Source organism: Delphinapterus leucas, chromosome X, assembly GCF_059928025.1.
Source record: "Delphinapterus leucas isolate spDelLeu-1000000601 "Yukka" chromosome X, BTC_Dleu_Yukka2, whole genome shotgun sequence".
NCBI lineage: Eukaryota > Metazoa > Chordata > Mammalia > Artiodactyla > Monodontidae > Delphinapterus > Delphinapterus leucas.
In genome coordinates this window covers 88079527-88092993 of record NC_143150.1, presented here as the reverse complement: position 1 = coordinate 88092993, position 13467 = coordinate 88079527, and the positions used below count along the sequence as shown (strand labels likewise).

Here is a 13467-nt window from a genome sequence, read left to right as displayed (position 1 = left end):
TTGGACTTTGAGCTGATGAGATTTAGATGAGCTTTTGGAATTGAGCTGATGCTATAATACCATGAGAAATTTGGAAACTGTGAGATGAGGTGAATGACTATTCTATGTGGGACGGACTGGATTGCCTGGCACCAGAGGGAAGAATTCTAAGATGACTCCTAATGACCCTTGACCTAGTATGAACTCCTCTCGTTAAGTGTGAGAAGAGCCTGGTATTATGATGCCATATTGCTTCTGTGATTATGTTACGTTATATGGGAAAAGATTTTGCAGATATATTGAGGTCCCAAATCAGGACTTTCAAATAAGGAGGTATCCTGAGTAAGTCAGACCCAACCAGGTGAGACTTTAAACTGGCCTGTGCGCTTTCTAAGAGATTCAAGTGTGAGAGAATTATATGGAGAGACTGATGTTACAAGAAACTGTTAGAAATCTCTAGGAGCTAAAAGTGGAACTAAATTCTGCCAATAACTTGAATGAGCTTGGAAGTGGATTCTTCTGAAGAGCACTCAGAAAGAAACACAGCCTGGCTGTCTTAATTAGTTTGGGCTGCTGTAACAAATTACTATAGACTGAGTAGCTTAAACAACAAAAATTTATTTCTCACAGTTCTAGAGGCTGGGAAGTCCCATATCAAGGAGCCAAAGGTTTGGTGTCTGGTGAAGGCCTGCTTCCTGGTTTGCAGATGGCCACCTTACTGTATCTTCACACACAGAGAGAGCTCTGTTCTTTTCATCCCCGTATAAGGGCACCAGTCCCATCATGGGGCTCCACTGCCATGACCCATCCAAACCTAATTACCTTCCAAAGGCTCCACCTCCACATTGGGGATTAGGGTTTTAACATGTGGATTTTAGGAGAGACACAAACATTCAGTCCATAGCACTGGCCGACTGATTTCTCAGGCTGACATCACCCTGTGCGACAACTGAGCAGAGAACCCAGCCATGCCATGCATGGACTTCTGAACCTACAAAACTGGGAGCTAATAAATGGACATTGTTTTAAGCCACTAAGTTTGTGGTAATTTGTTATGCAGGAATAGAAAGCTAATACAGATGGAGTTGCTGGGTTATAGAAAAGGCATAAATTCAGCTTTGACACTGCCAAACAGTTTTCCAGGTGGTAGTACCAATTTATACTCCCACCAGCAGTTAGAGTTCCACTTCTTTATTTTCTCCACCTCTTGATACTGGTTGTCATTTTGGCTATTCTGGTAGATGTTTATTAATATCTCATTATAATTTAAATTTGCATATCCCTCATGACTGAGTTTGGGCAATTTTTTGTTTATTGGTCAGTTGGATGTCCCATATTGTGACGTTCCTGTTGAAATATTGCGCCAATGTTCAATTGCATTGGCTTTTTTTCTTCTTGATTTTATTCTGTACGTAAGATATTTTTTGGATGTGTGTGTGGATATATATTTTTTCAACGTTTTCCTTTATTGTCAGTGCTTTTTCTGTCCTGTTTCAGATATCATCATCTACTCCAAGGTCATGAAGATATGTTTATACATTATACATGTATACATTTCTTTCTTTCTTTTATTGAAGTACAGTTGATAATATGCTTATACATTATTTTCCAGCTTTATTTTCTGGAATTAATTTTTGTGTATGATGTAAGTTAGGAGCCAAAGTTATTTTTTCCATAAGGATGGATATACAATTAGTCTAGTACCACTTATTTAAAGGACTGTCCTTCTTCCCAAGCACTGCATTGGTACCTTTGTTGTAAAGCAGGTGAAAATATGTGTGTGTGTGTGTGTGTGTGTGTGTGTGTGTGTGTGTGTATAGCCATACATGTGTGCGTCTGTTTGTGGACTCTTTTCTTTGTTCCATTGGTCTATTTGTCTATTCTTTTACACAAATCACACTATCTTTTGTTTTGTTTAACATCTTTATTGGAGTATAATTGCTTTACAATGGTGTGTTAGTTTCTGCTTTATAACAAAGTGAATCAGTTATACATATACATATATCCCCATATCTCTTCCCTCTTGCATCTCCCTCCCTCCCACCCTCCCTATCCCACCCCTCTAGGTGGTCACAAAGCACTGAGCTGATCTCCCTGTGCTATGCAGCTGCTTCCCACTAGCTATCTATTTTACATTTGGTAGTGTATATATGTCTATGCCACTCTCTTACTTTGTCCCAGTTTACCCTTCCCCCTCCCCGTGTCCTCAAGTCCATTCTCTAGTAGGTCTGCGTCTTTATTGCCATCTTGCCCCTAGGTCCTTCATGACCATTTTTTTTAATCACACTATCTTAATGATTATGGCTTTATAGTTGCCCTTGCAATGTAGCTTTGAAATTCCTTCAAATTTCTTCTTCTGGATGGCTCTGGCTGTTCTTGGATCTTTGATATTCACATATATTTTAGAATCAGTTGGCTAATTTCCATTTACAAAAAATCAGCTGGGATTTCAACTGAAGTTAGATTGAATCCATAAATCATTTTGATGAGAAATCTCTCTTTGATTTAATTTTCATAATGTTGTCTTCTAATCAATGAACATGATATATCTCCAATTTATCTAGGTCTTCTTTAATATCTCTCAGAAATGTTATATAGATTTCTGGGCAGAGGTCTTGTGAATATCTTTTATTAGATTTGTTCCTAGGTATTTGATGTTTTCTGATTTATACTGAATGGCATTAAAATTTTTTTCTTTATAATTTTTGAAGCTAAAATATAGAAATACAACTCAATTTTGTAATATTGACCTTATATCCAGCAATCATGCTAAATTCATTTATTAATTCTAATATTTGATATATACATTCTTTAAGTTATTTTATGTAAACAATCTGTTATATCTCTTCTATTTTTTAAAAGCTGAGAAACCATTCCCCAAAGACCCCAAAGCTACTTACATTTATATCTCATTAACCACAACTGGGAAATATACATTCACAAACCAGTCACTGGAGTAGTAATGAGGTTACTATGAGCTGGTTAGTCAAACACACTGCCCTTTATATATCAAATACATTGCATTATGATTATGATGCCACAATTTTTCCTTATTTTAACCAAATATATAAATATTTACATATTAATACTCTGATTAGAAGGTTGAGAATCAGTAAATATATGATGATGGATTTTTTGTGGAATATTCCTCCATGTAAATGAGTTGAAATTATAATTCTTAAGTTATATAATTTCTTAAGCAATGACTAGTATGTTTCATATGTGAAAAACATTTGTAGCTTGTTGAAGAAGAATAAATTTTTAAAATAAAAAAAATTAGTTCATTTCAAAAAATACCCTTTTGCTATTTATTAAAGCACAAAATTATCATAGAAAATTTAATACATACACATATCAAACTTAGCAATAGTGATCAATCACTGGTAGGATTGATCATGACGTAAATTTTGTCTTAAACTTTTTTGAATAATGTAAATGCTGTACTGCAGGGTTTGTCAAACTGGACACTGTTGGCATTTTGGGTCAGACAATTCTATGTTGTCAGAGGCTCTCCTGTACATTGAAGGGACTGAGAGCATCCCTAGCCTCTGCATACTAGATGCCAGTAGCACTTCTCCCTCCCCAATTGTGCTGGTCTCCAGACATTTCCAAATCTCCACACCTGGGGGGCAAAATGCCCCCCTCCCTGTTGCACTATAGTGAATGAAATTCTAATATATGTAGAAAGCTAGGTAGATGTAAAAATAAATATACAGATGTAAACATAGATCAGTAGATAGAATACATCATGTGTTTTTTGTGTAAATATCATAGCCCACAGCATTACAATTTTTTAAAAAATCCTATAAATGCTGCATAGGTTTATTTTATGGACATCCAGTATCCTATTGGAAATAGGATTTCAGGTTATTTAAAATAAATGACACTATAATAATCACCTTTGAGCACATAACATTGTGAGTATATATGAGTATTTCTTTAGAGTTAATGCCTAGAAGAGAAATTGTAGTGTCAAATGGACATTTCATCGGCAAGATGCTATGAATTTATAACCCCATCCAGTAGTATATAAGATAGCCTCTTTTTTTGTTTTTACAACAGCTTAAAATCTAAACAAACATGATAAATTGTTTTAAAAATGCAAATAGCTCTATTTTTTCTGAGTACAAGAGTAATGTATGCTCATTGAAAACATTCAGAAGATAAAGTACGAGAGAACAAAACTCACCCTTCCAGATTCTTTTTCTGTGAGCACAAACATACATAAACACTATCTCTTAAACAGGAGCACAGGGAAAGAAAAAGGAGAGGGCACTGAAGACACACCAATAGAGTTAAACAGAGGGACTTCCTTAGCATAAAGTTTGAGATCTTAGAGAAGAGCAAATCAATAAGTGGGGAAAAACTATATACATCTCTATATCTATATAGATAGCTCCTTTAAAGAAAGCAGGGATGGGGGCATTTTAGTTATTACTAAGTCAAGGATCATGACTAAGACCCAGAGATTCTAGAAAGGAGGAGGAGGAAAGGAAAGATCTCAGAGAATAAACTGAAATGACTCTTAAGAGGAAAACTGGATCTATGAAACTGGTGAAAGTTGACCTATAGAATTAAGAGAATGGCCATGAGATAAGTTGGGGTTCATAACCCTAAATCACTAGGACAACTACAGAGCACATAGTGGCTAATATGGTCAGAACAGATCACTGATTCCCACTGTGACCCCAATATTCAAGCCTTCCCTATTCCAGGAAGTGACACCAACTACCCAGATACTCTGGCCAAATGATTGTTGTCCTTCCCTTATGACCTCACAGCCATTCAAGTTTTCACACCTGAGGCTCCAGACATCGTGGAGCAGAGATAAGCCATTCCTGCTCTAACCTATCTGAATTCTAGCTTTACAAAATCCATGAGCATAATGAAATGGACATTATTCCACAACACTATATTATGGAATGGTGGATGACCAGAACACATTCTATTCATTCATTCTTCATTTAAGTCCATCCTGCATTTCATCAGTATTTGATTTTATATATTCCATTAGCATTCAATTCCTATTCCATCCTTCATAATCTTGGATTCTGTTTTTCATTCCAAATTTCATTCCATTCTTTTATGGTACTTTTAAATCTATAGTGCATATTTCATGGTCCATTTATTTCAGGCCATTGCATATTGTACTCCATACTATGGTCGTTCCTATTTTGATTTCCTTCTATTTTCTTTAATATTTTATTTCACACTATACTCCATTTCATTCCTTTTCTCATATAACATTTTTCTTTTATTCCGTAGGCCATTAGATATTGCCATTTTGCATTCCATTCCATTTTCCCATTATATTCCATTCAATTTTCCATTCCATATCCTGTTCAAGTCCATATTCCTTTTCCATTTTATTCTAATTTCCACTACAGTCAGTGGCAATTTCATCATATTCTGCATTCCATTTCAAATCCATTTTCTACTCTCTATTATTTAACACTCCAAACACCATTCCATTCTATTTTTGTGTTGGTTCAGTCCATTTGTTCATCCATTCCACTAAATATCCCATTCCATTCCACCAAAATTGCTGTAACAGCAACTTTCAGAAGAACCACTTTCCTAAATTCTTATCAAAGAATTATAAATGTGTATGGCCTGTATTCAGAATATCCTTTTCTGGGAATTTATCCACAACAAGTTCACATTCGAGGATATGAACAAATTTTAGTAAAAAGGATATGTCTTACATTGATGTGTTATAGAGAGTGAAAAGTTGGAAACAACATAAATGTTGATCAATATAGCAGTTTGAAAAGGTAAGCTTCCTGGACTTCCCTGGTGGCGCAGTGGCTAAGAATCTGCCTGCCAATGCAGGGAACACAGGTTTGATCCCTGCTCCAGGAAGATCCCACATACCATGGAGCAACTAAGCCCACGTGCCAGAACTACTGAGCCTGCGCTCTAGAGCCCGATGAGCCACAACTACTGAGCCCACATGCCACAGCTACTGAAGCCCTCACACCTAGAGCCTGTGCTCCGCAACGAAGAGTAGCCCCCACTCACAGCAACTAGAGAAAGCCCGCAGTAGCGTGAAGACCCAACTCAGCCAAAAATAAATAAATAAATAAATTTATTTAAAAAAAAAAAGAAATGTAAGCTTCCTCCATAAAAGGAATATTTTGTAGTTACACAATGGCCTTGTGGAAATGTATTTATTGACATGGAAAGTGTGTTTTCTGGACACAATAAGCAGGTTACAAAATAATATGTATGCATGAATAATTCCATTTTTATAAAACAAAAGGACTTTGAATTATTTATGAATAGCCATTCTACCAAAAAATAATTAAACATTCCCAGTACTTGCCTGCTGGTCTGTGGGAATCTAGGTTCTAGTTTTCCTACATTTACTTTTGTTTTGGGTACTGAACATGCAGTAATAATGACTTTTATAATAATGACTAAAAATGTGTCCAAATATTGCACTTCAAGCCTGTGCACCACACCATATTTATATGGACAGAAACTAGAGAGTAGGTCAAATAAATTAATGTACGTTCATCAGTGGATTACTATGCAGCTCATACAAATGATGATGCATCTTTAAGGACAGCATCACCCTTAATCCCAGGCAACCTGTCTGTGTTCAGGGAGCAGGGCAGGGGGAAGCGTCTTGCTGAAGAATTAACTTCCCCCCCGTCCCGCATATGTGGCAGCATACTGAACATCCTGAGCCAAGACCCCCTTGTAGGACCCATCCGTTTGCTCGCTTTCAGGCCTCTCTCCAAGCAAACCTTCCTGTGGGGTCATCCAGATGCCCGGAGCAGTTCCGGGACCGTCCCCTCCAGGGTCACAGTTACGGGTGCAGTGTCCTGATTATATTCCAGGAGGGACACCTGGCTAAGGGTTGAGCCACCAGAGTGGTGCTATAAGCTAAGCTGATTCGGCGTGACCTGAATCATTTATATAGACAGTCTTGTGGCCCTCAACCCGTCTTTCGAGACGCACACACTCCTAGGGTAAGGATGGGGAATTCCCAGCATTGACCCAGCCTGCTGAGCAGGGTGGGGCGGACCAAACTCCTGACATGTGGAGCACACCCTCCTGTTTGGCGCTAGGTGGAGCCAAGTTGGCCCCCTCCCTGGGAGACGAAGGTCACGTGACATCCAGCCCACCAATCAGAAGCGAAGACTCCACAGGGCCCGCCCATCCTCCTCCCTCTTGGCGCCCGGGGCTTCTCTGAGGTAGCGTCGGCCGCCGCGCTCTCCTGTTTCTGAATGAGAATCTGGCCTTGTGGCCACCCAGTCGTGCTGTGAGAAGGAGCAGAAGCCACAACAGGGTGAGATGCCCGCAGGGCCGAAGAACAAGGTCGCCTCTGCCCCTGGCGACACCCGTGGGACTGAAAACCCTGATCCCGGTGCCTCGGTCCCCACAGTCTCGAGCAACCCATCTCCGTCAGGTGGCGGTGCCCCAGGCGGTGACACAGCAGGTTCCTCATCCTGTGAGGTGGCTGCTGCTGGCGCCATTTCGCTCACTGGGGAGGACCCGGGGCCCCCCTCCATGGACAGTGTGCAGGAAGGGGGGCGCCCCAACCTCCATGGCGGCGGGAGTCCCCACGCAGAGCTGAGCTGTGTGGTGCCCAGGACGGGCCAAGGCGTCCAGACAATGCCTGTGCTCAGTGGGGCCGCCGTCTGGCAAGCCGCTTGGGGCGCTGGCCAGCGTCCGACCCAGACCACGAGCCCAGGGAATGGACGTGGGAGGAAGCGGCCCAGCCGCGAGGAGGCTTCCGGGTCTCTGAAGCTTCCACGGCGCTGTCTGTTTTCCGGAGATGAGGTGTCCACGTGCTCGGCGTCTTCGCCGCCATCTTCTCCAAGGTCTGAGCCCAGCAGCAGCGGCCATTTTCAGGTTTCTCTGTGGAACCACGCATCACAGCCAGATCCTGTCCTCCAAAGCCAGGCTAAAGCACCAGGCCCTGCTCTCCGCAGTCAAGCAGTCAGACCAGGTCCAGCGCTCCGCCGCCGCGCCACCCAGTCTGGCCCTGCTCTCCGCAGCCGTGCATCGGTGCAACGCCTTGCTCGCCGCGGCTGCACCACCCCGTCGGGTCCCGTTCTCCGCAGTCAGGCAACTAGGCTAGGCCCTGCTCTCCGTAGCCACGCATCCGGGTCCAGCGCTGCTATTCGTAGCCGTGCAGCTGAGCAGAGCCCTACTCACCACCGTGCACCCGAACCAGGCGCAGCTTGCTGCCGTCTATCCGGGCAGGGCGCTGCTCTCCGGCGCCAAGCATCAGTACCAGGCCCTGCTCATCGCCGCCGCCGTGCTTCCGCGCCAGGCCCTGCTTCCCGCCGCCGTGCATCTGGGCCAGGCGCTGCCGTCAACAAGCACTCCAGCCCGCCAGGCCCTGCTCATCGCCGCCGCCGTGCTTCTGCGCCAGGCCCTGCTTCCCGCCGCCGTGCATCTGGGTCAGGTGCTGCTGTCAACAAGCACTCCAGCCCGCCGGGCCCTGCTCGTCGCCGCCGCCGTGCTTCAGCGCCAGGCCCTGCTTCCCGCCGCCGTGCATCTGGGCCAGGCACTGCCGTCAACAACGACTCCAGCCCACCAGGCCCTGCTCGTCGCCGCCGCCGTGCTTCTGCGCCAGGCCATGCTTCCCGCCGCCGTGCATCTGGGCCAGGCGCTGCCGTCAACAACGACTCCAGGCCGCCAGGCCCTGCTCGTCGCCGCCGCCGTGCTTCTGCGCCAGGCCCTGCTTCCCGCCGCCGTGCATCTGGGTCAGGTGCTGCCGTCAACAAGCACTCTCGCCCGCCAGGCCCTGCTCGTCGTCGCCGCCGCCGTGCTTCTGCGCCAGGCCCTGCTTCCGGCCGCCGTGCATCTGGGTCAGGTGCTGCCGTCAACAACGACTCCAGCCTACCAGGCCCTGCTCGTCGCCGCCGCCGTGCTTCTGCGCCAGGCCCTGCTTCCGGCCGCCGTGCATCTGGGTCAGGTGCTGCCGTCAACAACGACTCCAGCCCACCAGGCCCTGCTCGTCGCCGCCGCCGTGCTTCTGCGCCAGGCCCTGCTTCCGGCCGCCGTGCATCTGGGTCAGGTGCTGCCGTCAACAACGACTCCAGCCCACCAGGCCCTGCTCGTCGCCGCCGCCGTGCTTCTGCGCCAGGCCCTGCTTCCGGCCGCCGTGCATCTGGGTCAGGTGCTGCCGTCAACAACGACTCCAGCCCACCAGGCCCTGCTCGTCGCCGCCGCCGTGCTTCTGCGCCAGGCCCTGCTTCCCGCCGCCGTGCATCTGGGCCAGGCGCTGCCGTCGACAGCCACTCCAGCCTGCCAGGCCCTGTTCTCCGCAGCCGCATGACTCCAGGCTTTGTCCCCTGGAGCCGCGCCACCCAGCGAAGATCAGCCGCTAGCAGCAGCCCTTCTCTGCCTTCATCCCCTGCGTTCGACTTAAGGCTAGCCTTCGAGGGAAGCTCAAGCTCTTCTGATTTTGAGGTCCCAAACCTTGCTACCCAGCAGGTTTGGCATGCAGTTCGTATGCGTGCCTCCTCACCGACACCTCCTGAGTCATGTGGTGAGAGTTCCTCCTCCTCCTCCTCCTCCTCCTCCTCCTCCTCCTCCTCCTCCCCCTCCCCCTCCCCCCCCTCCTCCTCCTCCTCCTCCTTTAACTCTGTTCTTTGGTCTCTGGACCAGAGCCCCTCCTCCTCCTCCACTAATTTTTCTGGCACGAGTTGCAATAGGTTTTCTGGCCTGAGGTCCATCTCTACTCCTAGCCCCGCTAGCCTTAGGCGCATCTTTCTGCCCGAGTGTGATGTCCCGAGCCCTCTCTTTTCAGGAGAGCCGGCTGAAGTAGGGAGCATGCCTCCCTCTCCTACATCTCCTATGTTGTGATTCTCCATGAGCATACTCATAAGGCCTGCAAAAGAAATCAACATCCACCCACTGTCCTGAATGGGCTACCTGCTCTGCCAGTTAACTGTGAGGTTTCCAAGTGCTCTAGCTATTAAGCAACATCATGAGCAGTTTTGAAGTTGTTGTTTGAAGAGGCAGTTTTGAAGTTGTTTGAAGAGGCAGTTTTGAAGTTGTTGTTTGAAGAGGCAGTTTTGAAGCCTCCCTTCCCCATAATGGCACTACCTAGCACTTATCTGCTGTTGGCACTTGATTCCAGTACCCCCTTATCCCCCAAAAGGGCCTGCCTTGGCCTCTGAGATTTCCCTTTTCCAAGTTGCCTTTCCCTAATTAACTTTGTGTGTGAACAAATTAAAATGTTCGTTTCATTTAAAAATTGTAGCATTTTTTATTGTCCAAAAATCCTGTGTCTTATTTAGAGAACTTAAGAAAGTTGTTGGCATACTAGCTTACTCATTGGAAGGGAGAGGGAATAAAATATTATCCTAGCAATCATTTATTTCCACTGTCTAACATGGAGTTCTGTCCAGGAAAATTCCATTTATATATTATATATGCTCTTTACATAGGTGATTTGCAACTATGGACAAGAAAAGGGGGCAGGGTTTAACTCAAGGTGGCTAGAGAAAAGGAGGGGCGATGGAGATATCCAGGTTGAAGAAAGAGGCAGGGCATGACCCTGTATGGATAGGGAGAATACTTCCTCCTCAGATGGGAGTAGGGGGTGCTAGAAGGAAGACTCAGGATCAGGAAGGGGGAGAACAGCAGGAGTCAGGAGCAGAAGGGGGAAGGTCTCAGTTTCTAGGGGAGAAAAAAATTTATGTTGGGAACAGGGGTTCCTGAGGTCTGTGGGGAGAGGGGAGGGGAGGGGATGGGAGAGTGATTCAAGGTTAATGAGTATGTAAAAATGGTCATATATTTAGTGAAAATTGTGTTAATGGATAATCCCATTTAAAAAATTATTGTGACTGAGTGTGAGCAGATATGCGAGGGTGAGTGTGTATGTGTGTGTGTGTGCACATATAGACATATTTGGAGACAACTGGATGGACATACACCATGTCACCCTGTGATCAGGGCATATATCTCATCTTTGGAATAACTGGTGGTATGGTCTTCTATGTTCTACATTTTCCACCATGACCATATTGCTGGTTCTATGATGAAACTCAACTCAGCTGTTTTTTTAAGAAGTTTAGTTGTAGAAACATGGTAGGAGACCACATTAAAAGAATAGAGTGAAAAAAATTTAAACCAAACCAGTAAAAGGAAACTCCTCCCTACTTTCCCATATTTTTTTCTCCTTGCTTTTCTGGTATGTGGCCGGTACTGGCATAGTACTGGCCAAGAAGAACCCTCTTCCTGAGCCCCACATTATAAAGGTTCCCACGCAGGCCCTCTTCGTGCTGTATTCAGACCACAAAGCTAGGGACATTGACCACAAGGACAATGGGATGTTCTCACCAGGTCCCAACACCCTACAACATTTGTGTAAAACGTTTAGGTTTCCTTATTCCCCGAGGCTGCTTCTAGGTCCTGTAAGGCCTTACTTTCAGGGTCCTTCCTAAGGAAGGGAGGTCTGGGCCTATGGTATGCAAACTCGGGCCCAAAAGGTGGCCAAGTGGCCACTGTAGAATCAAAGGGTAGACAAAGCTTGGAGATGTAGGCTGAAGTGTTCTCTGGGTTAGGTGTGAGCGATCTCTTGGTGTAGGACATAGCTGGCAATGGGAAGAGATCAAGGACATGGACCAAGGGCCTTCATTTGTACTTTTGTGCCAGACATACTGCAAATGTTAGCGACTGCCCTGGATGTATAGTTAGCTCTGTAGCCCAGCCTCAGAGAATTAGAGACACTAAAGGATATATCAATATATTTAGGAAGCCACATCTTGTCCCTGGAAGTGGCTCTGACCATACAACAACATCAATATTTCAGATGTTGAGGGAAGCAATAGTTCAGGTCCTAGGTTTGGTCCTTCCTGCGGTGAGCTAGCATTCAGTGGGCTGAATCAGAGATGCCACCACTCTACTGCACGTTAATGTTTTAGTGCGTCTCTTGGGCATTTGATCTGTTTGGGAGTGGACCTCAATCCAGTGTCCTTAACTCAAGCCCACCATACTAAAATTTACATAGCTGCTATTGACCATAAGCATTTCTTCCTTCTCTGGACCCTCCCCATGAAAGTGTCAATTGTCATCACATAGCAGACCTTCATTCTGCAAAATCCAGTGGACAATTCCTAGATTTCATCTTTTTTTTTTTTTTTTTTTGGGCTGTGCAACACGTGGGATCTTAGTTCCCTGACCAGGGATTGCACCTGGGCCCTTGGCAGTCCTAACCACTGGCCCACAAGGGAATTCCCTGTACACTTTAAATTTTTTTTCGTTAATTGTGATAAGATACATATAACAAAATTACCATTTGTAAGTGTACGGTTTTATGGCATTCACTGTTATGCAACCTTCACCACATTCCATCTCCAGAATTTTTTCATCTTCTCCAACTGAAACTCTGTCCCATCAAGCCATAACTCCCCATTCCTCTCCTCCTGAAGTCCCTGGCAATCAACATTCCACTTTCTCTTTCTATGGGTTTGACTACTCTTTTTTTTTTTTAATATTTATTTGGCTTTGTCAGTCTTAGTTGCGGCACACAGGCTTCTCTCTAGTTATGGCGCATGGGCTCTCCAATTGTGGCGCTCGGACTTAATTGCCCTGTGGCCTGGGGGATCTTAGTTCCCCGACCACAGATCGAACCCACTTCCCCTGCATTGGGAGGCAGATTCTTAACCACTGGACCACCAAGGAAGTCCCTGTTTTGTTTTTTGATAGCAGCCATCCTAATAAATGTGGGGTGATATCTCACTGTGGTTTTGATTTGCATTACCTTAATGATTAGTGGTGTTGAGCATCTTTTCGTATGCTTGTTGGACATTTGTATATCTTCTTTGGAGAAATGTCTATTCAAGTCCTTTGCCCATTTTTAAAATCAGTTTTCTTCTTGTTATTGAGTTGTAGGGGTTCCTTATATGTTCTGGAAGTTAGCCTCTTTTCAGATATATGATTGGCAAATATTTTCTCCCATAGGTTGCCTTTTCACTCTATTTAAACTGTGTCCTTTGATGCAGAAAGTTTTCCTTTTGATGTAATCCAATTTATCTATTTTCACTTTTGTTGCTTGTGTTTTTGTTGCTTGTGTTTTTAGTGTCAAATCCTAAAAATCATTGCCAAACCCAACATCATGAAACATTTTAAAAAATTTTATTTTTTTTATTTATTTATTTTTGGCTGTGTTGGATCTTCATTGCTGCACACGGGCTCACTCCAGATGCGACGAGCGGGGGGCTACTCTTCATTGCAGTGCACGGGCTTCTCATTGCAGTGGCCTGTCGTTGCGGAGCATGGGCTCTAGGCACGCGGGACTTCAGTAGTTGTGGCTCGCTGGCTCTAGAGTGCAGAAGTTGTGGCGCACGGGCTTTGTTGCTCCTCGGCATGTGGGATCTTCCCGGACCAGGGCTCAAACCTGTGTCCCCTGCATTGGCAGGAGGATTCTTAACCACTGCGCCACCAGGGGGAAGCCCTAGATTTCATCTTAATTCACCTTTTGGCAGCATTCGACACAGTTAATCCTTCCCTTTTCCT

General features: G+C 45.0%; 1 protein-coding gene across 1 annotated transcript; it reads left to right on the top strand.

Annotated features, from left to right (window-relative positions):
• Positions 1–3374: 3374 nt before the first annotated feature.
• EZHIP (EZH inhibitory protein) lies at positions 3375–10055 on the top strand. Its single transcript, XM_089904930.1, is given in 7 exon segments — positions 3375–3379; positions 6588–6684; positions 7056–7141; positions 7143–8396; positions 8427–8572; positions 8639–9011; positions 9042–10055. Coding segments are annotated over 7 exon segments (2727 nt in total). The 3' UTR covers positions 9808–10055.
• Positions 10056–13467: the final 3412 nt, after the last annotated feature.